This window comes from Hydractinia symbiolongicarpus, chromosome 14, assembly GCF_029227915.1.
Source record: "Hydractinia symbiolongicarpus strain clone_291-10 chromosome 14, HSymV2.1, whole genome shotgun sequence".
Taxonomy (NCBI): Eukaryota; Metazoa; Cnidaria; class Hydrozoa; order Anthoathecata; family Hydractiniidae; genus Hydractinia; species Hydractinia symbiolongicarpus.
The window spans coordinates 4,783,200-4,806,851 of NC_079888.1; the positions used below are offsets into that span (position 1 = coordinate 4,783,200).

The 23,652-nt window shown below is 32.8% G+C and overlaps 1 protein-coding gene across 2 annotated transcripts; it reads right to left on the reverse strand.

The window, feature by feature from the left end:
* Window positions 1-1,102: 1,102 nt before the first annotated feature.
* LOC130625035 (ATP-dependent translocase ABCB1-like) lies at window positions 1,103-19,036 on the reverse strand. 2 transcript variants are annotated; one of them, XM_057440121.1, is made up of 22 exons: window positions 18,673-19,036; window positions 17,127-17,193; window positions 14,753-15,114; window positions 13,332-13,503; window positions 13,031-13,155; window positions 12,577-12,693; window positions 11,129-11,405; window positions 10,115-10,240; window positions 9,631-9,834; window positions 9,346-9,516; window positions 8,812-9,046; window positions 8,227-8,372; window positions 7,932-8,093; window positions 7,428-7,535; window positions 6,963-7,124; window positions 6,422-6,625; window positions 5,717-5,958; window positions 5,120-5,273; window positions 4,035-4,232; window positions 3,295-3,507; window positions 2,305-2,451; window positions 1,103-2,005 (listed from the first exon to the last, which is right to left on the reverse strand). In XM_057440121.1, the coding sequence occupies exons 1-22, from the start codon at window positions 18,795-18,797 to the stop codon at window positions 1,814-1,816; spliced, it is 3,909 nt and encodes a 1,302-aa protein (XP_057296104.1). In that variant the 5' UTR covers window positions 18,798-19,036; the 3' UTR covers window positions 1,103-1,813. The 2 variants fall into 2 exon arrangements, with proteins under 2 accessions (XP_057296104.1, XP_057296105.1); XM_057440122.1 differs by lacking the exon at window positions 18,673-19,036 and adding an exon at window positions 17,491-17,636.
* Between the last annotated feature and the right edge of the window lie 4,616 nt (window positions 19,037-23,652).

Genomic DNA, 23,652 nt, shown 5'->3' on the forward strand with positions numbered 1-23,652 from the left:
TAACGGCACCGAACTTGTTTTATAATAAACTTCAACTTTATTCCAAGGCCTATTTTGCGCGCTTTCTGATAGTTCGAATGGGTAAAAGGTGCTTCAGTTAAATTGACTGTGAAAGCGGTTCGAGACAAGAGACTCTGGGATTGGGGGCACAACACAACAATGAAAGACGTGTGACTTTTTTTCAGGGTAACGTTGTAGCATCCATTACAATTATGTAAATGCAACTTCTTCCCCAGGGCTCTCTTTCTCTTTCTTACAATCTCAACCGTCCGAGATTGTCAGAAAGAGAAAAAGAGCCCTGGGGACAAGGTTGACGTGCATGGTCTGTTTTACCCGAAAATGTCTTTTACTGCTCGATCATGGTTTTTTATCAAAGTGAATAAGCCTTTGGGTCTACAATCCTGGACATAATATTATTGGAAAAGTCCAATTTTTGGCTATTTCTCGAACTGGCCAAATGGAATCGCCTTGTCAAAACTCTGCAGCCGGCAGGCTGCAAAAGCTTTGCTTTGGGAGATGTGTAGGCCAGGTAAAAAGCATTGAAAATGCGCTACTGGCACTTTCTGCCATGTCCGCACTTCGGAACAATCCACACGACGGCCCACTAAGGTGCTAAAATTCGGGGAAACGGGGTGTGCTAACGTCAGCAAAAATTAGTATGGGTTAAGAATTTGAAACTAACCAAATAACCTAAGTCTGTTTGCGATCATTGAAAAATGTTTATAACTGCTTGTGGGACGAACTATGAAATTCGGCCCTCTTTTCCAATAAATTAAGTCCGGGATTGTAGAATGAAGGCACTTGTATACAACCCTGTTCCCAAAAGATTTCACATTTGTAAATGTTTACGGCACTATCTAGGTAGGGGCCTTGGAAATAAGGTTGCACAAGATCTCTTGATATTTTCTTAAATTTGTAAAGGTGTCTGGCAATCGGTACTTGATTTTAAAATACAGAGTATAACAAAAAAAATTTAATTTCCAATACGTGACTTTCATGAAGGTTTCAAAATAAGGTTTTAATGAAAATTAAAACTCTGGTATCAACAGTTTGAGAACGCCAAAAGCGATCCAATGTATCTGCTAAGAAATAAGATATTGAGTAATATAACTGCATATTTTGATTGAAACAACTACATCGAAAAATTCAAAACAAGATATACGATAAATAAAAACTCTTACATAAAATATAAATACCAATATAGTGTACCAAATATAAAATTTAATTACATATTTTTTTAGGTGAGAATAACAGATAGAAAATTAACTCGTAAAAGCAAATAAGGACTTCCTTAAAAAAATTTTACATCCTTAGAAAAACCCACAATATTTTATACAATTTTGATAGATTATAGTACAGAGCATAACCATGGCGTAAAAAAGTAAAAGTTCGAATTAAGGCTGTTTAGTTAACAACTTTAGAGGGATGCAAAATAGTATTGGAGATAAATTCACAAAAACTATTTTGCGCGTAATGTTTCCCTTGATAAGGAAATTAAAAACTAGCTAAGTCGCAAAATGTTACCCACGTAAAATTTAATCCATCAATAAGGGGTCAATTAATATTTACATAAGGGCAAAGGGGCGGGGTCAAGGCTATATTCTTCATCAACCCTTAGGAAAGTTTTTGGTGTTACTAATCGTTACGATGGGCGTGGCGTGGGTCAAAATTTGTAACTTTAACGTACCTAATTTTTTACTGATGTAATTAAAATACTAACAATAAAACCAGAAGCAAACAAAAGAAAGTAAACAAAAGACATAAATTCATATTATTAATCTTAAAGTTCCCGGTGAAAATTCTTTATTTATACCTAAAGTTGAGCTTGATTTAACAAATAATACGCCCCCTTCAAAGCAAGAAGCTCGTGATGATTACCAAGTTCGACGATTTTACCGCCTTGCATCACGGCTATGACGTCAGCGTTTTGAATCGTCGAAAGTCGGTGAGCAATCACGATAGCCGTACGTCCTTCCATGGCAACATCGAGTGCTTCTTGTACAATCTACGACACACAAAGAAAAAAATGTTTGGTTTTAAAGAACGTTCGTATTGTTGTGCTACATCTCTTGTGTGACATGTGTTTCCATCAAAGTTGTAACGTTCTGCAAAAGCTGTCTCGAAATATTTTAAGCTTAGTCTAGTATTTTACTGTGATTTTTTTTAAAAAAAAAACAAGAACGGAGATAGATAGAAACAGAATCGCGGTATATATGATACAAAACGAAGTACGATCAACTTTATTTAAAGGTCTTTACGAAATATAAAGACATTATTAAGCCAAGACAGAAATTTAAGAAGTACCTTTTCACTTTCTGAATCTAGAGCTGACGTAGCTTCATCCAGCAGTAAAATTTTCGGATTTCGAATTAACGCACGTGCGATAGCGATTCTTTGTTTTTGACCACCAGATATTAATGCACCCTTATCTCCAACATTTGTGCTGTAACCCTAAAATATAACTTAAAGGTTGCAAATGCTATCGTCATTCAATAAAGGGAAAAGTTTTGATTTTGAAGATGACTGCGACGCTACGTATTACGGTGAGCCATGCGTCAGCACGCAAAATTCAAGTGTTGAGTTAAAACGTAAAATACTCCAATCATGTAGCAGGTTTCATAACTGTAGTATACTCTCCACCACATGTACTAATTTTTATTCAGAGCTGAAGGAACAAGGCTGGATGTTTTGAACTTCGTACTTGACAATGGTCGTTATTAAGAAAATTTTAAGGATATCGAATCAAGTTTTTGTGAAATGTAATTCTACCGAAATATTAGAACCTGCTAACTTTGCAGAGGTATTGGCGAATTTTGTTTGCTTTTTTTGAAATTTCTCGCGAAAATTTATTCCTACATAAAAGCCCTTAAAAGACGAATTCTTCATTTTTTTGAGAAATTCGGTAAATTTAATTTTCGCAAAATATTAGAACTTAATTGCAAAAATTAATCAACTTAAGAGCAAAAATTAATTCCCTTTAAGTACTTAAATCATAATGATCTCTGAGTGAACGATATTTTATAATAAAGTAAAGATATTAACCATTCGAGCATACAAACGTTTTTTATAAGGAGAAAATTATAAAAACAAATTTACCGACAAGTTCTCGTTTTTCAAGAAAACAATAACTTTACTCAACGAGTTATTAACCAATCAGGAAAAGATATCAGATTTTTGCAAAATTGCACTCGTTACTCGGTAGAAAATAAAAATATAGCATATATTTCGTGTAGTTTAGCTAATCAAAAAAACAAAAAAAACTCTAACAATATGATAAAGTGAAGGAACACTTACGTTAGGAAGGTTTGATACAAAATGATGAATATTCGAACTTTTACACGCATCTTCTAACTCGGCTTGCTCGACTTTTCTTTCCTGCTCATTAATACCATAGAGAATGTTGTCACGAATACTACGTTCAAACAGCACGGGTTCTTGTTGTACGATACCAATCTGCGCGCGCAGCTGTCTGACGTTGTAATCTTTAATTGGTTTGCCATCGATAAACTAAAAGAATGCGAAATACAAAAAAAAATTATCCTCCTTCTTTACGTTAATGTTACAACATCACGGACGAATACCGATGGGAATATATACAGCAGTATCGAATTTTTACAGTGTTTGTTATGACCTGACAGTATTAAATTCTTACATTGCCATAATTCGCAAATTTCCAAACCATCTTGAATATGGCATGTATTGAAACTTTATAAACTTTTGACACAAACAAAAATCAGCGAGGTTTAAAATACGATACAGATATATAAAAAAAAGCAAAAAACATCTCAATGTAAACTGTAAATCCCTCAAAAAAGCCTCCGCATTTCAGCACTTTTTGTAGGCTTCGCAAACGGGGGTTTAACGTCCAACTTGCTTCACTTGTAGAAAAAACTTTGTTTGGGAGAGTTAGACCACAGGTATTTTAAAAAATGCTACTCAGGGCGTATAATGAGACTCGGATTCCAAAGGCAAATATAAGTAACCTGTTGATGAAAAAATTGAGTATTAAATTTTTACTAGGTCAACATTCTTACCACAGCTCCACCAGCAACGTCATAAAATCTTTCCAGTAGAGAGACGGAGGTTGACTTTCCGCAACCGCTAGCTCCCACAAATGCCACCATCTGTCCTTGTTGTATTTTCAGGTCTAAACCTTGCAAGACTGGAACATTTGCTCGATTCGGGTAGTGGAATTTAACATCGGAAAATTCCACATTTCCATTAATTTCATCCTAAGAAAATTATTGTATGTTTAGGCGCGCCGGTGAAACTTCGACTAATGATACAACTTTTTAAAGACTCAAAGGCGCTGTTACCGCAACTTAGAAGTAGCGACTACAGGGTGGGCGGTTTTACTGACACGAAGTGCGACATTAACTTTTCTTTCACAATTCGCGACACTACAAACAAAAACTAAGTTACATACTTGCAATAAAACTACAGAAACATGTATTTAAATAAAACAAAAATAATTCTGGATGCCTGATGACAAATGACCAATACATTCTACATAAATAACAAACGCAAGAAAAACATAAACTTACTAAAACACAAGCTTCCCTAAACTTCACCTATACGTACACACACGGCACAGATACACTGGCGTACAGGAAATTATGCAAGGAAAACATGTCAAATACGCTATACCCAAGAGACAAAACACAATAAAACATAGCACACAAAAAACAAAGACGAACTGAGCGTATGAAAGTATTTACAAAAAAAGCAAAGAAGGAAAACCAGATGCTGCCACGTACAGTTGAGGCCTACTTGCGCTCAATCCGGTAGCAGACGATGTCAAGAATGATCGAAGCAGAGAATATCACAGCAAGTCAAAGTTGGTACCAATTGGTATTGGTATTAATTCTGGTTAAAGATTTATTTGCAACTATCGTAAGAGAGCTAAATATCTTCGGAAAAAAACATTGCGGAATAAGAATTGGTTAAAACCTTACTTGTTGCAATTTAACATAATTGTCAACACACTTGAAATATGTCAAAAATGCAGAAAAATATTGCAAACGGCTCCCATGTTTTATTGGAACTTAACTTTGCAGTTTTGCATCATTTCTTTCCTTAGATATACCAAGATAAAAGCTCCTGGATAAACAACACAAACCTTGATTCCCTCATTACTGTATGAATCAATAGTTGGGATGCGATCAAATAAATCAAGTATTCTTCCGGCAGCTACTTTTGCTTTCACATAATCTGGAGCAAACGAAGCTAACTGACCAGCCGTCATAGCACCAAACTGGATTGACATCATAACTCTAAAAAAATTGTGACAAATAAAAAGCTTCTTGTGAGAAACAGCAGAGACAGACAGAATACAGGTATTACTATTATAGACTAGTCGTTAGTCCGTAGAAGAAGAACTAGTTTACATAGTTTCTGCATTTGGTATTCCATGTAAATTCATGTAATAAAATTACTCAGCGGGAAGGGGGTCGGAAATAAAACTGTATCGCCACCATTGTACACAGGTGCAGACAACGGTTGTTAATATACAGACTTTTTCTGAAAAAAGGGAGAACCTTCAATGAGCATAAAAATGAACCTAATATGGTCATATCACAAAATATATAACAGCGTAAATCAGCAATTAAGTGCCAGCGACTAAGAAAGCTAAAAAATGGGTAGGCAACATATACAATAAATCTAAGAGAAAGTTTAACACGAAATACGTGTATAGTCAATAAAAAAAGGATTTTACTTGATCATATCCGACATAGTTACTTTGTTTCGTGCATGTAAATAGCCACCCATATAAAACGCTGCAGCATTTGAAAAAAATATAATTCCCATGGAAAATCCGAATGACAAGCCAAAGAAATGAGCACTCCTTCTGGACTTCTTGTTAGGACCAAGTATGAGGTGAACATATTTATTGTAGAAATAGTCTTCTTTGCCAAGAGATGCAACAGTGCGTATTTGCATAATAGCTTCAGTTGCTAACTAAAATCGAAAAAGTTGATAAGAATATATTTCAGGTTATACACACCACCATTTTAAATGCTTTTATCTGGTACAACTGTATTAAACATTAAAATATGTTTTTAGCAAGATTTCTGGGAAGCTTTTTTAATTTAATGCTAAAACGTAAAATTTGCAATATATGGCGTTTTTATAGTAAATGGCGTTTTTAAGTCAAACATATCTATAGCATTGTGAGAGACAAATAAGTTTTAGGACCAAGTATGAGGTGAACATATTTATTGTAGAAACAGTCTTCTTTGCCAAGCATCATTCGTACTCAATATGCCACAAGGAATGGCATATGTTGTATATCAGTAGACAAATTGGGTGCACATTTCTTTTGTGGAAGGGTTAGATAAGGTAAGACATTTTACTCTACCTAGACCCATTGATTCTAATTGACAATAGAGTTGGACGTGTCTTGCACTGGGGTGTCACTTACCGATCCAGCTTCCGATAACAACTTCTGACCATCTGCTGCAAAGCTTGTGTTTAACTTTGTCTGCACAGCACCAGCAAATGCAATTAAAGGAACAAACGCAAGAATAACTAATGACAACTGCCATGAGTACACAAATGCAATGATAAGAGAAGATAGACCCATAACCAAGACTTGAGTTAAAGTGTTTAATCTTGTGCTTGTAGCCTACAAAAGAGTTGAGAAGCATTAAACAAACAAATTTACATTTAGGCGATAAATTGTCATTGGTCGTTGCAGCGGTCGTGGAAGCAACCTCATATACATTATATGGAGGTTGGTACCCATTAACATAAAAGTTGTGAGCGACTGTTGTACAACAATCACTGTCACGACACATATTGTACACAAGAAATATTGTGAAACAATTGTTTTTTCTCTTTTTTTTTTCTATCTTTCAACAGTTTACACAATAACGTTTGCACACCACTTATGGATTTTAATTATCTTTAGTTATCTGCAAAATTGACAAAATCACAAGTTGACAAAAACAAGATCTACGAACCCCTTGCACAGCTGAAGCATCTGACGCAAGACGGGCAGTCAAAGCGCCTGTACTGTGCAGCGGAACATCAAAATAACCAATTTCTTGGCGCAGCAATGCTCGAAATGCCATTTCACGAAGTCGGGTTGTGAGAGCTTCACCAGCAATAGCAAACATATATTGCTAGAAACAACATTTATCAAATAAGTTTCTATTACACTGGTTGGTAATTCCTAAAAATTCAACAGTCATTCGACTGTTGACATGTTTCCTGGATCTGAGTTTTGCGCGTAGTTGTTTGCCTGTTAAAATGGAGCAATAAAATTATTTTATTGGGAGTTCAAATACAGCTGTGTGCAACAATTTTGAACAGACAATAAGTATTTCATAATCCGTGCATATAATGAGAATTGGGGATATCTTAGTCAAAGTTGGAGTCATTGTAAAATATTACAACATTGCAATTCAAGAATAAAATAAACTTACTGCAATAAAATATCCAATTCCAATGGAAAAACCCAAAACCATAAACATAATGGACCAAAACTCTGAGTCATGTTGCATTTTTTTAGGCTGATGCGCCAACGTGAATGACTAAAATGTCAAAAAATCATAAATCAAGATTTCATATACAATTTTTTCCATTATATGTGTTGAGTTAATTCATGGTTTCGACGAAAAGAATTAAATAAATAAAGAAAGAAAATAAATAAATAAATAAATCAAGATTCAAAACTGTTGCAGAACCAAAAGTTCTACTAATCACAATGTGTAAGACCGCAAAATTGAAGAGCGAAGAAGCTGCGTAATAATTCAACAAGGCATGATTTGTAAAGATTATACAGAAAATAAACAAGAGTTAAAAACAGACAAAATAGCCATGAATTCTGTACTATTCAATGCTCATATAGAGAAGCAAAAAGAAATGGTTAATTAACTTATGCTAAAAAGTTTCAGTTTTTTAAAATGGTCACACCAGGAGCTACTTACCTCTAGGACTTCACTTAGAATAATAGCAAATGCAACCGGCATTGCTCCAGCTACAGCTGCAAATATAACACCAACTAACATAAACGGCCATTCTTTTAAATTCATTTTCATAATTCGCCACATGGAAGGGACCTGAGAAGGCTGTTCTTCTTCAATTTCTTCCTAAAATATTTAAAAATCATATTTTTGTTATGCTGCAAGTTGTAAAAAAATAAAAATTAATATAATAATAAATTAAAGTACTGAACAAAACAAGGACAAACTTGACACTGTGTAAAAATGCATTCATATGTACCTCCTTTACAGACTTTTGTTTCTGCAGAGCAGGCTTTCTTGATGCTCTTCTACTTAATTTGCGCTCCAACTCCTTGCTTACTTCCTGTTCACTACCATCTGAGATTTGAGAAAATGATCGCAGCATTTTCCGAGCTAGTAATTCCTCTAGAATTGCAGATAAAAACATGTCAAGTCAACTTTGTATGTTTTTTCTTTTAGCAGTCCGAAAATGTTTGCAACGTTTTAAGGTATTTGTCTTGTGTAGTTTATATAAAAAATTAGAAGTCGTTGGTGTAATTAACAACTTTATTTACACAAAAGAAAACTTTAATATTTCCTCAACACACATGTTTCAGAACAAGTAAAATACTTTCTATGATTATATCACTTATGAAAGAAAAAAATTAGAAAGAGAGTTCTTGTTAATCATTACAGTGATTTAATAGAATATTAATTGTTGTATTACAGTTGGTTTAAACATTTTTATATGTATATCTGTCAGCGTTTCTCAACTGTCCTAGTAGATACACAAAAGTAGTGATTGTGTAGCACTGTAAAGAAGATATGATTACTAGTTCAATAACCCTACAACACAAAAGCATACCTCTTTCTGAATCACTTAAAATAGATGCTAAATCTTTATTTTCGTCATTATCCTCCTCCTCTTCTTGCATTGTTTGTAACATAACCAGTTTAAAATATTCTCCTCTCTTCGCCATCAATTCTTCATGTTTACCAACCTCTACAATCTGACCCGCTGCAACAACAGCAATCATGGTTGCTTTCCGAATTGTTGATAGACGATGAGCAATGATAATAGTGGTTCTGCCCTCACTAGCCTGTTATGATATAATACTTTTTCATAAAATTTCAATAATAAACAAAACCTTGGCACAAAAGTTCGGGCTTTAAAAACAGTGGATTCAAGATAATGTTTTAATATTTCCCATCAACAGTTTTAATCACAACATAGAATTTTAAAGGGAATTATTCAAGAATTGTTTAGCGTCAGATGTTAAGGGTGGTATGGTTTTGTGTAATGTCTGCAGCTTGCGCTTTCCATTATACTAATTATGCATCATTCTCTACACTACTTTGATCCTATTTGTAATTATTAAAATTTCATATAGTTTCTTACCTTTTCAAGAGCAGCTTGTACTACAGATTCACTTTCTGTATCAAGTGCCGATGTTGCTTCATCCAACAACAGAATCTTTGGATCTCTCACGAGAGCACGAGCTATTGCAATGCGCTGTTTTTGGCCACCACTGAGCTGTGCGCCACCTTCACCAACATAGGTATCAAATCCCTGTAGAAATATACATTATAAAAAAAACTTTATAAATACAGATCTACCCCCTAAAACAATACTGAATTCCAGCAAAAAGTCCACATTTCAGAGGGCGAAAATAATGTGACATACATTAGGTAAAGCGGTTACAAAATTATAAGCATTTGCATTCTTAGCAGCAGCTTCAACCATCTCTTGTGTTGCATCCGAATGACCCATTCTAATATTATCAGCAATAGATGCATCAAAAAGAACTGGTTCTTGTGACACTACACCAATATGTTTACGTAAGTATCTCACATTAATATCTTTGATATTGTTGTTATCAATGAGAACCTATGGTAAAAACACATCATAGCGTTACAGTAAATATAAGGAAACAGCAAGAAACGGAGGGCAATATGTGTAAACATTATAGTGATATTAGGCCAATTTAACGTTTTCCAGTTTCCCAGAAAAAAAAGAATAATATTGTTAACTACCATTTTTGAATCCTTTCGACTAATTTAGACTACTTTGTGGCATTGGCATTGTTAGTGGCATTGTTTGTTAATGCAATGTTGATTAGTTTTCAGTATTTAATTATTATTATTTTTAAAATTTCAGAAGTACATACACTGCCATCATGCACATCATAAAACCTTTGTACAAGCTTAACTGTTGTTGATTTACCACAACCACTTTCGCCGACAAGAGCACATGTAGTTCCAGTGGGGATGTGAAGATCTAAGTTTTGTAATATCTAATAAAAAATGATATCATATTACATATATGTATTATGTTTCAAAAAATAATATTATACCATGCCCTGGTCTCGCAGATAAATATTGAGGAATTTAGATAACATTTGTAGAATAAGTTCGCGGATTTCAGTGTCTTGAGATAATACCTTAAAAAGTTTTTTAAGACAGTCTGATTAAACAAAAAGTTTGTAGGGAAATGGCGGAGAAATTTTAGAAGTATATTTAAAAGTATTTTTGTTTATCGTATTTATATGTCATGAAATTCTAAGTACATGCTTAACATCATCATTTCATATCAAATTTGTGTTATTGTTTTGAAATAAATTTGAATGAGTTCCCATCGATCGAGACATGGTCGAATGTAAGTGAAAACCAATTCTCATTAAAACGCTGTCAATCAATTTCGATTGACGTCGATCGATTTGACCACATTTGTTTGAGTGGAAACCCCCCTTTAAATTTAATTCTCAAGCAAAAATGTTTACTAACATTGCATCAACTTTTCTTTCCAAAGCTACATCAATAAAATGGATATATAATAGGGTTCTTAAATTTTGAGAGCTTTTGGTGTTAAAATTTGGGAAAAAACGCTAAAAAACATAAAAACTATCCCTATATTTTAGGAGGAAATAAAGAATTACTGGTAATTTCTAGCACAACCTATTTTTAAATGTGATAAAACAAGATAACTAGGTAAAAATAAAAAAGTGTTCACAGGATAAACAATTTTACAAGAATTTAGGAGTGTCCCCAATTTCTTATATTACGAGGAAATTTTAGATGTGACCACCCTGTAAAAAGGAAATGTTGTAGAACAACAAGGATCAGCAAATAAGTAAAAACAAATAAACATACCGAAGAATAAATACACAATTAATGCAACTTACCTTTATATCAGGTCGACTAGGGTAGTTAAATTTACAGTTGATAAAACTGATATCCCCTGATATCTTTGGTTTACTGCCTTCTTCACTGAAAGAATCTATAACAGGGCATCTATCCATCAAATTATAAATGTAATATGCTGCTCCTCTTGCTACCATAAATGCCTCAACATTAGGGCCAACTTGTCCAACTTGTGCTGCTCCAATCAAAACAGAGAAAAACACGATCAAAAGATCTCCACCAGATAATTTACCATCAACAACCAATTCACCTCCATACCTATATAGAATATATTGTTTCCGTGTATAAAAATATAACTTTTAATAATCATGGTAAAAGGAATGGGAGTGGGGTGTAGGTGGAGCATTTCTTCCCCACTTTTTGTTGCTTGCGCTTTGTTTCGTAAATGTCCATATAATTTTCTGGGGGTTAAATTCAAAACTCCTTTTTTTTGCGCTAGTCATACAATTTCAACGATCCATAGACGCCATCGATATGAACTAGGGTGGCCCGTGGAAAAAACCATAGGTTTCCCATCCTATTAATACCTAATTGCGCGCATCTCGCTACTTGCAGTACCGCTTTGAGTGATACAGGCAGAACAGGCAAGCAGGCAGGTAATGTGTGGAGATTTATATACTGAGCAAAATCGTGCATAGGATGTATAGGATATGTTTTTAACGAGCACTTAAGGAGACATAACGGTTTAAAAACTTTGCTGACGTCAGCAAAGTCTGGCCTAAACTGCAAAAAAATTTTTTTAAATAATTCATATACCTGTTGTCTTCGTCGTATAGATCTTGAAATACAGATTTCAACAGAAAATGGAAAATGTAGAAAATGTATAGGATCATGTACTTTTGACATTTGGTTGTTGTGGTTTAAAGTTTTTTTGATGACGTCATAAACCCATGCATTTCGAAACGGAATTGGGGACCCAGGTTCAAAAAACTTACCCAAAATGGTGTTAGGTGGTCCCTAGTGACCCACGCAGTGCAAAATGACTGACGTCACCAACTCGTTTCCAAGTTATTTGGCCTCGCCTCAAAGTTTTAAGTGCACTTCAATGACTTCAATAATTTAAAGTAACATATTGACGTTAAAGTAGTGTTATTGACGTCACGCTGTAACATCTGAAAATTTAACATATTAGACATGCATTTTTCAGCATCAAAGAAAAATGAACAAGTCTCTGCATTATTATAGAGATAGATTGTACTCATATAACATAGTTCCATTTATTCATGGTAACGTGTTTAGTGTATTTTATTTCCAAGATAAATTCCTCATTTCTTATGGGCACTGTTACAAATAAGGGTCTTACAACATGTCTCAAGCATTTTCATATGTAAGCTTTGTAAGTCTCCCAGATACAACACTTGCTTATTAACAATGCACTATAATATAGTGTATTGTTAATAAGCAAGTGTTGTAAGCATTGATAACTCACCAAAAAGCTAAAGCACATAACCCAAATATAACTGAATTAAACAGTGCAAAAGCAAAACCACTTGATATTCCTTTCTTGATACCAGCTTTCTCAGCTTCTAACAGCTTGGATTTGTATCTAAAAGTGTATTTAAAAAAATAGACCTTTGTGCTTGAAATAGGTGTTGATACATATGAAATACTTTATCATAGTATTCTTGCCTTTAAGTTTAAATATCTGTCAAGAAAATTATTATATTATACATTATAGTGTTATGCATATTTGCAAGAGCTTTTAGGTTTCTTTGCTGCGTGTGTGTAAACTTTCACAGCAAAAGAAAAATGTTGAAGCAAAATCTGAAAAACTCTAAACTTTATTTTTTCACTTAATCTAACTTCTTTTTGTTTCCATCAAGTGTAAAAGTCACACTTTATTTCTTATCTATGCGCAAAAATTTTAACAAGAACCGGCATACCTCTCAATCTCTTTTTCTTCACCACCAAAAGCAACTACAGTTCGAATGGAGCTTAGCACTTCCTCTGCAATAGAACCAGCTTTTGCGTAAGCAGTTTGTTCTTCACTTGTTATCATTGCAATCACCTTAAATTACAAAGTGATTTCAATATTTCTTATTCCTTAGAAAGTCTTTTCATCATCAAATCAATATTAACACATACACCAGTTTTTTTAAAGCTGGTATTAAGGCAGGCGTGCCAACAAGGTATGTTGCATCTTCCAGAATATTTTGACAAATGATAAAGATGTATAACACTTACTTTTCCTGTGATGTATGCTGCAAAGATCAGCAATGGTGACATCGCCATTATGACAAGAGTCAATTGCCAGCCATAACCAAACCCTATCGCCAATCCTGCAACCAACATGGCAATAGCTTGCTGCATTGAACCAATTTTATCACCAATTCCATTTTGAATTTTGGTTATATCACTAAATTTTAAGAATAGTATGACTAAAAGTTTGAGTGACTTGTCTTCTTTATAATTCAAACCTGATTAGCTGTTCAAATTAATTGAAATACCGTAAATCTTCGATTAAGCGCCACCCTGTAATAACAGCCGCACTTTTGAGACTTCATTTTAAATAAACACCACCCTCGAAAAAGTGCCACACCTTAGACTGTAAATGCAGCATTTATTTGAAGCATTAATTAATAAAAAAGGCTCGATAAGACTATGACGTTACATTTTATAGTGGACCAATTCTTGGCCATTTTTTCTTGTCAAAGATATCTTATCAATTTCAACATGACTATATTTTGCTTTTTTCTTTATCAGTTCATGATGTAAAATGTTAGCATCACGTAGTTGCTTGGTAAAGCAGATGACTTTCTATTTTTTTAGTAAAAGAGAAAAGATGGATCTGTCTGAAATCTTTAGTTTTTGAATAAGCGCCTCCCTCAAATAAGCGCAGCCCTAGATTAAGTGCTGCACCAAAAAAGTCGAGTTTGGATTAAGCGCTACAGCACCTAATCGAGGATTTACAGTATATCACATTCCCTTTTCCCTGTAAAATAGTTTGTGGCTACCATTTAGTACTATGTTGGCTTCATGCAGGCACACAAAATACAGCTGTTATTGTAGAGAAGAAACTTGTTTACAATGTTTTTATTAATAAAATGATAAAAAGTATACTAAAATCTATCATTATCTTTCTGAGTTTTTTTTTATATTTTGTTCATTAGCAAAAAAACAGACATATATTTGAATTAGGAATATAAATCCAGTTTGCAAAAAATGGCTGATTTTTATTTTATTGCAATCATTATAAAAAACATGGACACAAACAATTAATGACAAAATGGGATTCACAAAATTACGATTTTTAAGAGATATATCCAAGGTGATTCAGAGATTCGCAAATTAAGGCACAATGTGAATCCAGGCATTTAGGACATTATATTGTCATATACGGTCATAAGGATTTGTTGTGTCACGGGCTAACTATTAAGTTTGGTCAAAATAAAAGATAATAAATATGAAAATGAAAATGAAAAGATCACATAATAGAGCGCAAATTTTAATCCTACAAATTTCTAATTGGAACCCTGCAAAAATGTAATATAACTGTATATTCTCATCTTGATTTTTCCATAATGCTGTAACACTTTGACGCAATAACAATTAACGTAAAGAAGGATAATTTTTTAAATTCTAAATTGAACTATGTACATACTTACTCAGCTAATCGTGTACTCAACTCTCCTGAGTCAGTTGTATCAAACCAACCAATATCCTGACGTAATATAGATTTAAAGCATTGCGTTCGAATTACAAAAGCTTGTCGTATGCTCGCAAACAGCCACAAAGTGTTTTGTAAGTAACCTAAGACAATTGTTGCAATGGCAACATAGATATAGTAAAAAGCAAATTCCTGCATGGCACCTTCAATGTCTAATGGCTTGTCACTTTCAACATTTATAAAATCGTTAATTATTTCACCAAACAGAATAAATGAAACAGGTTGAGCAACTCCATTTCCAATTGCAGCTATAGTAGCAATGAACATTAAGAACCAATCCAGTGATGTAGCATAGCGAAACTAAAGGAACACGCAAATGAACATTATTAGTTCTAATGAAATTTACATGTGTTCATCTTTTTTTAAAAAAGAGTTATAACAGTAATAGGACTATAATGTTGTTTTGCTAATTAAAATTGTGTCTGCTCTAGTTTATTTATTTGGAAAATAAAAATTTTCTTATTTTGTATTTTTACCTTATGCACACAATTTTTTTCATGGATTTCATTAAACATTTCTTAGTTTAGTTTAGCAATATAGTTAATTTCACTCATCCCGTTAAATGTTTCTCTTCACAATTCACACAATAATGTCGAGAGCACAAGATTTGTGGATGTTATACATTAAAAACAATCACAAGAGTTTCAACTTTGTTATTATCAATGCAAGTACATTCTAAGGACTACAAATTAAAAATGTTTTCGTTAAATATTACCCACTGCAAATTTCAAACAAAAAATAATCTTTTTTATTATTTAGTTCAAGTCTGCATTAAAAAAATCATGATGAAATCATAATTTTTCTGTTGATGTCATCAAATTTACCATTGTGGACGAAAATTAAACTTTTAATTATTTTTAGAATTAATTTTTAAACATTATAATAAATGTCATTTTTGTCAATTGCAATCCAATAATACATGACACACATATAATTGATGGAAACATAAAATTAGTAAGAATTTTCCATTAAAAAAATTGCATTTTAATATCTCGCCTGCAAGTCATTAACACGCTTTTTTTACGCACATTTTTTTCTTTTTTAGAAAAACCGCCTTTGGGTGCATTCGAACCCACGATCTCTGGTTTAATAATCATATTAACCAAATAAACCGGTTCGACGGCTGTTGAATTGACGCAAAATTTGTGAAGTTCCAAAAATAATCCTAATGAATTTTCCCCATTAGTCGACTCCAATTTAATTAGTTGTTCGGCGGGTAAAGTCGATAGTAGACGACAGTTGGTTGGTCGTCAAAATAAAAATAATTTTATCAAGAATGTATGGTTGGAACAACAAAAAAAAATAATAAAAATAACAATGGATGAGGGTGTTACGACAACCGTTTTTTTCTATGTATTTTTGCATAACACACAAAGTCTATATTTTTTAGTTGAGAAGGATAAATAATAATAATTTGTCTCACTAAAAAATATGTAGCTAGTTCTCAAGGTGAAACGGTAAAAATACTTGCATGCTCAAAAATTGTTTTTAAAAGTTATGCAGCAAGAATTTTTCTTGTAGTGTTTAAAAACTTATACAGCAAGTTATTCTTATCCTACTTAAAATAATAAAACAAACAATTTTAGTGTTCTTTTAATTTTTTTTCGCGCAGTTTTATAGGAAAATCTAATTTTAAGTGCAAATTCTTTTTCGGACTATGGTTGTTTAGTTGAGAATATTTAAAGTCTTCCGCAACGTTAAAATCATTTTTTTATAAATTCATAACGGAGGAGGGTGTGACGACAAGCGTATTCTATCTTGTTTTAATTATTTTTCCTAAATGGTATTGACTGTATTACAGTTTAGCTAGCGTAATTTTAAACAAATATATTAATCACAACGAAGGAGGGTGTTACAACAATAAGCTGTCTTGTTTTTTGCTTTTATTATAACTATTTTAGCGAAAGTAGCTAATTTTTATTATAAATCACATAAAGGAAGGTAAAATTCCTTATTCTAAAAATACTTCATCAGAATTTTTTATGCACAAAAACATGGGCACTTAATGCACCTGATGATAAGGACCACATTATTTCAAACATAGACTGGAGAAAGGAATAATATCAAATGAAACAACAACTGTCATTTTAAGTTGGCTCTTTAAAGTGTTGACCTGAGCTTGCAGGGCTGTTTTAAAAACTATAACATAACTATAGATAGTTTGTGACACAGAAAACAATCAGACAATTTTTTTTCACACTATCAGTTCTTTAGCAACTTTTAGTGCTAAAATTATCAAAAAAATAATCAACTTTGAGCGCTGGGCTTTAAACCTTAGTTGTTTGATAAAATGTGCTGCATTTAAAACTTACTAACTCTCCAACAGATACAACTTGTAATTCTGCTTTCTCATCTTTTTCTTTCTCTTCTGAAGATGAACTATAAACAATCAAAGAGAAAAAATTTTAAAAAAATATGGTCTGAATTTAAAGCAACAGCAAAGGTGGCATGAAGTTAAAAAGAAATTGACAAAAATCACCAATTTTTCTAATTTAAACTTTAATAAGTTTAAACTTGATACACTTTTTTTATAGTAAATTAATTAAAATTGTACAACATTTTTGTTTATATATTTCTACTACACCATTTTGTACTTGAGAAAATCCACACTTTCTCTATGTTTGTGTGAAAAAAGAACAACAACAAAGTGTGCATCTTTTTATTTTCTGTTCTTACTTTGGTTTATTCAGAAGACGTTCCATCTGATAGTTTTTGGCCCTGTGGAAAGGACTTGTGTTTACTTCAGTCATTTTTCAAAACAGATTTCTACTGCTGTGCTTACTAGAGTTTTGAAATATATTTGAAGTTGTGCAGTCAAATAAAAAGTGAACTTTCAAATTTAAATAATTCATGTGCAAACATACAAAACAATGTATTCATGTTAAACACAATAACATTAACGTATGCATAAAATTTTTTAAATAAGTTTAAATCATTTATGTAAACAATAGAAAAAAAATATAGAAATCCTCATTTTTATAGTAAAAAATCCTCATTTATACAGCTGACAAAAAATATCTAATGTTCTGAAAAACTTGAACTTTGGTAAAATCTGCTACTCTAGTATTTGAGAATTTTTCTTATTAAAATTGCACCCTTATAAGAAAATATATGACACATTTGCCTGCAATGAAAAAAAGTGAATTAATTAAAAAGACTTATAAAAATCTAACAAATACAATTTTTGGACCCAAAAGTATACACTTCAAATGTTTGAAATTTTTATTACCCAAAAGTTTATTATATTATTTAAATTCCGTAACATTTAAACTGACTTTTCCAGTTACTAGTATCCAAATTATCTTTTAGAATCAAAACAAATTTCCCAATCATGGATGGCTATGATTCACAGCAAAATCTCTGAAGCTGTCTATCAATGACGAATATATAAACAATATGAACACATATTATTTGTTTTAATTTGTTAACCTTTAGTGTTTTATCGTTTGTTGTTTTATAATGCAAGAAAAATTTCTTTGACAGCAAATAAACACTTTCATAGTGGCATATGTTGTTGACTTAAAAAGCATGCCCTATATAAATAGACCCTGCTTTTATTTACTTTTTAAACTTCTCAGAAATATCTGACCTGTAGAATATATTGTTTATTATCTTATGAATATAAACAAACATTATAAAAATATGTACACAGTATGGCAAACAATCTCTACCGAGTAAGAAAATACCAGTCACAAAAATACAATTACTTCCATATTTAGCTAGCTTCTGGAGCTATGTACATAAATGACTGAGCTAGTTTTAAGTATTTTAAAGCAAATACCTAGTTAAATACGAACAGAAAGAAGAACAAATTTAACATAATTTAACATAGTAAAAAGGAAAATTAGCTTGCTATACCTTGAACCATTTTCTCTCTCATCTTCTAGTTCTGTGTTTTTATAAGCTTTGTTGTTGTATCCAACGTCAACAGTGTCAAGAGGCACACCATTTTTTTCTTTTCCATTAACTTGATATTCTGGCATGTTAATCTTATTTAAATATATCTAATGAAAACATAAGTTTGCAGCTAGCTAGCCAGCTAGCATTGCATTGGTGCAGGCGTGTACGGTTGACGGTGTACACTAGAGAGACCATGCAAGTAGGACGCATGTAGCTAGTAGGCTAATACTACAACTATGGCTTACTAGCTATAGCTAATAACTCGTAACATAACTACTTTGACGAAGAAATTAAGACCTATCGGGAAGAGATAAAATAGGACGATTTGTTAAACTGCAGCTATGTTTAAGAAAAGTAAGAAAATATCAATGTCCTCCCATGTTTCCTTTTTATTCGTTTACATGCTTCCCGCCCTACCGCCATGCACAATTAAAACAAACAAAATGGTGCAAATGAGATACGAAATCAAGATGCAAAGGTGGTCCATTGTTTTGGTAGTTTTAAACACTCACCAAAATCCAATACTTAAAACTTAATGTTGATAACTTAACTTTAAACTTCCTTTTTCAACGTTTATTATTAATTTCATATCACAATTTTTATACAATAATAAAGGATGTTGCTATTTTCTATAGTAAACTATAGCTGAATCGCCTTCTTCTGTTTACTCTCAAAAAAAAGCCGTAACCATCCAACAGAATAGGATCTTTAATAAAAACAGTAACTGTTAATAATAACTAGCCTGTCTGTCTCTTTTAATTGCCAACACCAAACTAGCACAAACTAAAAGACACTACCATTTCTTTACGAGTTTCCAATTAAAATATTTTCACATTAATTTTGAATTTCTTGCTTACAATGCAGAAATTGCATCAAGCGCATGCAATAATAAACAAGTTTAATTTTACGGCCATTGCATTTAAATATTTTTAATTAACTAAGAAATGGTATTTCAATTATGGATAGTAATGTTTTAATTATGCATAATACAAAAAGTGGAATCTTGTTTGTTCAATTAAATACAAAATACAGTGGAATCTCACTAAAGCGGACATGGTCTAAAGCGGATACCTCTATATAACGGACACTATTCCTTGGAACGGACTGATTTCAAGTCAAACTCTCAGAAGAAAATCTCTATAGGACGGACAGTTATCAGGCGGACATTTTATAAAACGGACACTTTTTTTCGCACCAAATGACATTTTCCCTTGAAAAAGCTCTGTGTAAAGCGGACACATGAAAATAGAATCAGGTCAAGACATCATGTCATCAGTTACGAAAAAAGTGAAGGATCTCCAAATATCAAAAATAAAGCAAACTTCAATCCGAGATTTCTTCGAGTAGATTATAAAATACAATGTATTTGTAAGTTGATATTTGTTTTTGTTTGTAAAACAGTAGAGCGTATGAATAATACAAGTTCACACTCATCAAATTATATGTCTCATTTACTTGATTTAAAAGGAATAGAACAAGTAAAAAACAAAAAAAAGTTATGTTTTCGGCAAAATTTTGCTCTAAAAGTGATACTTCGATACAATCTCTATAAAGCGGACGCCTCTATAAGACGGATACTTTTTTGGCACTAATAGTGTCCGCTGCAGAGAGATTCCACTGTATAATGTAATTCTATAAGAATACATTAAAAACGAAAATTTTCGGACAGAAAAACTTTCGGATTTTTTTTGTCTGAAAATTTTTCCATCCGAAATTTGTGTCTTCCGAAAGTTTTTTTGTCCGAAAATTTCGTTTTTTTCCTAATTTTTGAAAAAGGACCAGTGCATAGAAATTATATATAGGGTAATCAGAAAAGGAAAAAGGCTCTATCTAAAAAGTTGGATCCTAAAGACACTTTTTTAGATCTTGATTGAATATATGTATAAATGCTTTTAGCATTCTATTTGTGTCATTTCCCATAATCATAACTTTTGAAATTTGGTTTGAATTCGTTCAAAAGACTAACCTATACGTTTTTTGACTTTATAAATTTTGTCCGCTGAAACAAAAATTTTAGTTTTTAATGTAATTAAAAATGTGAGTTTCAGAAAGTTCATTTTGCGCTATAAGGAGAATGCAGGAGCGCTTGAAGTCTAGTCAAAGACCTTTTAATGTGATAATTCACATTAAAAGTAAAAGTTATCAGATAAAAATAGAGGTTAAGGCGTTTTAGTCCATCCAGCACCCTTTTTTTCCATGTCCCAACCTTTGACTTTGGTTTATGTAATCCCAGCCTGAATGAGGTACATACAGTTTAAACTTGGTTATGCTTCGACATACCTGTATTGGTTCCAATAACAAAAAAACCTATACATTTTTTGACTCTATAAATCCTGTCCGAAAATATTTCCGCTGAAATAAAAAATTTTATCTGAAAGTTTTTCGGCCGAAGTTTTTCCGTTTTTATATGGATAATGTTTTTCATTCTCTGTTATCAATGGCACAAAAATCTTCGTCCATATTTTTTGCGAGCGCTAAATAAATAAAAATCTCGCCTTATGTTGATTTGCTTTATAATTACTATAAATTTTGTATTTACAAATGGACTTAATTTAATAAAACGTGGTATTATCTTCGTCACAATAAAAAAACACTTATGAAAACATCTGTCGTAATCTAATTTAAAACTTGCAAACCCATTAAAGATTGAATTTAAAATTACTTTAATTATTTTTTAAATGATGGAATGTTCTATAGCTGATGCAGCACATCTAATAATTAAGCATTAATGCCATTATTTAAGCCCCATTAAAAACTTGGCGACTGACCTGCAAAGTAGACAGTCCGATGATATCCGTATTTTTCATTCTTCAATGTTTCACCGGATCGGACCTCCGGCGAGAATAATCCATGTAACTCATATTTAAGAAAAAGTACTTTGTTCATCACTAACATACTGTCTGACAGTTAGCAGGATTCGATTCGCCGCACACTTACCCACTACACTACGTGCAGAAGTATATTAGTTTATCCGGATGGTGTACGTATAGGTTTTTTTTATAATATATGTTTTTTAATAAACAATTGCTAAAAATATGCTTAGGTATGGCAAAAAAAATTATTGAAATATGCTTATGAAAACACATGATCAGACTTAAAATGCTTATTTGAAAAAAAAATATTGCATTTGAATTTTAAACATCAGTAATTACAATTTAAATCTCACTACATACTAGTTAATTCAAACATAAAGAATAAAAAAAAAAAACTGCTCACGAAACAAAAAACACAAAAACTTTACAACATTTTCTTAGGCTTCAAATAATACTTAGCATATCCTTAAAAAAATGACCAAATTTAAGCCTACGGAAGGTTATAAATGTCATGCTAATAAAAAAAATGTGTAGCATTATTAACCTTTTTCCATATTTATTAAAAATCACCCAAGAGCCCTGGGGACGAGATTGTATATCACCCCGCATTTTTGGAAAGTGTAGGATGATCTACTCAACATAAAAAATTGCTCTTGTAATTAATGTTAAAACAGCATATTTGCTGTGACGTCATCAGACGTACGAAAGGGTGTCTGAACTTCAGGTATGGAAATTGAATGTAGGGAATAATGAAAAAGTAATTATAGCAAAAAGTATGGCAACAACACAAAGGTTATCTTGACAAGAAACAAATAATAGTAATGTTATATAGTCGAAATAGCAAAATTTAAATGTCTCATATAAATGACAGTGATTTATGACATACTAGTCGTTAGCCCGCGGAAAAATCCACAGGTTCGCCCGTCGCAGGTAAGCTACCATTTTGCGTGACAGACAGACAGACGGACGGACGTATACGGGCATTATAATACAGATGTAGGTAAGTTTATGAAATTAAAAACGGGGAGAGGAACTATGGCTTATGAAGGAAGATGCAGATTATTTGGATGATATACTACAGATGGGAAAGAGCATATAGATAGAGATAGGAAAAGGCGGATGTTAGCACAGACCCGTTAGCACTTTACCATTCCACGTCAAATTATGGATCATCCCCGTTAAATAAACGATAGAAGAGTCCATAAAATCCATGAGCACTTTACCACTTTACGTTAAATTATAGAGCATGCCCTATAATATCTGTCCAAAACCCCCTCCATCCCCCACCCCCTCCCCGTCCCATGGGTCCCTCCCCACCCTCCCCTGTTGTGTCCTATAAATTATAGTGATATGTGTTTCTATAATGACCTCTAGCTAGTGTGGTGATACCATCTCCAGAAATTATGCGTTTATCATCATCAGCATTGAGCGCCAGTTTATTTGTTTTTATCGTGTGGACATCATGCTTAATAGATCGAAATGTCATTTGGGTTCTGTAAATGTTCTCACCCTCAAACAGGCATCTCTTATAATCAGCGAAACCTATGGTCTCCCTTACCACACATTTCTTCACCCCCTTACACCTCTTATCCTCCTTACCACATAGTTGTTTGTATGCATAGGTCTTAGCTCTTAGGGCTACAAACTCAGTCATCACCTTACCACCTAACTCGTCCTTCATCAGCCCAATGATCTTTTTATTCAAACCTAATGGTAGAGGTCTACCATCTTCCTTATCATACCCCGATGTGTCAAATCTCTCAGACACATCATCAGCGATATCCTTGTAGAAATCGCCCGTTTTTATGTGGTATACGAATGAATCAGTATCCATATAGCAAAGTTTCACATCATCACCATATTTCGGTCTCATATAGTCATAGTGAAACTCGTACATAATCATCTTAGACATGTCCAGAATTGCCAGTCCTAGGTAGATTGGTTTATTCATTTTGATCTTGATCTTGGACATCTCTACACCCATCAGTGTTTCCGAGAACCATGTGCTACCCTTGATGTTTGGCTTCATCACCAGCTTCTCATACTGTTCCTTCTTCGTAGACAAGCGTATGTCTTTGTGTTTACGCTGATTCTCCATTGTCTTACCAAAGAACGAATTGTTCAT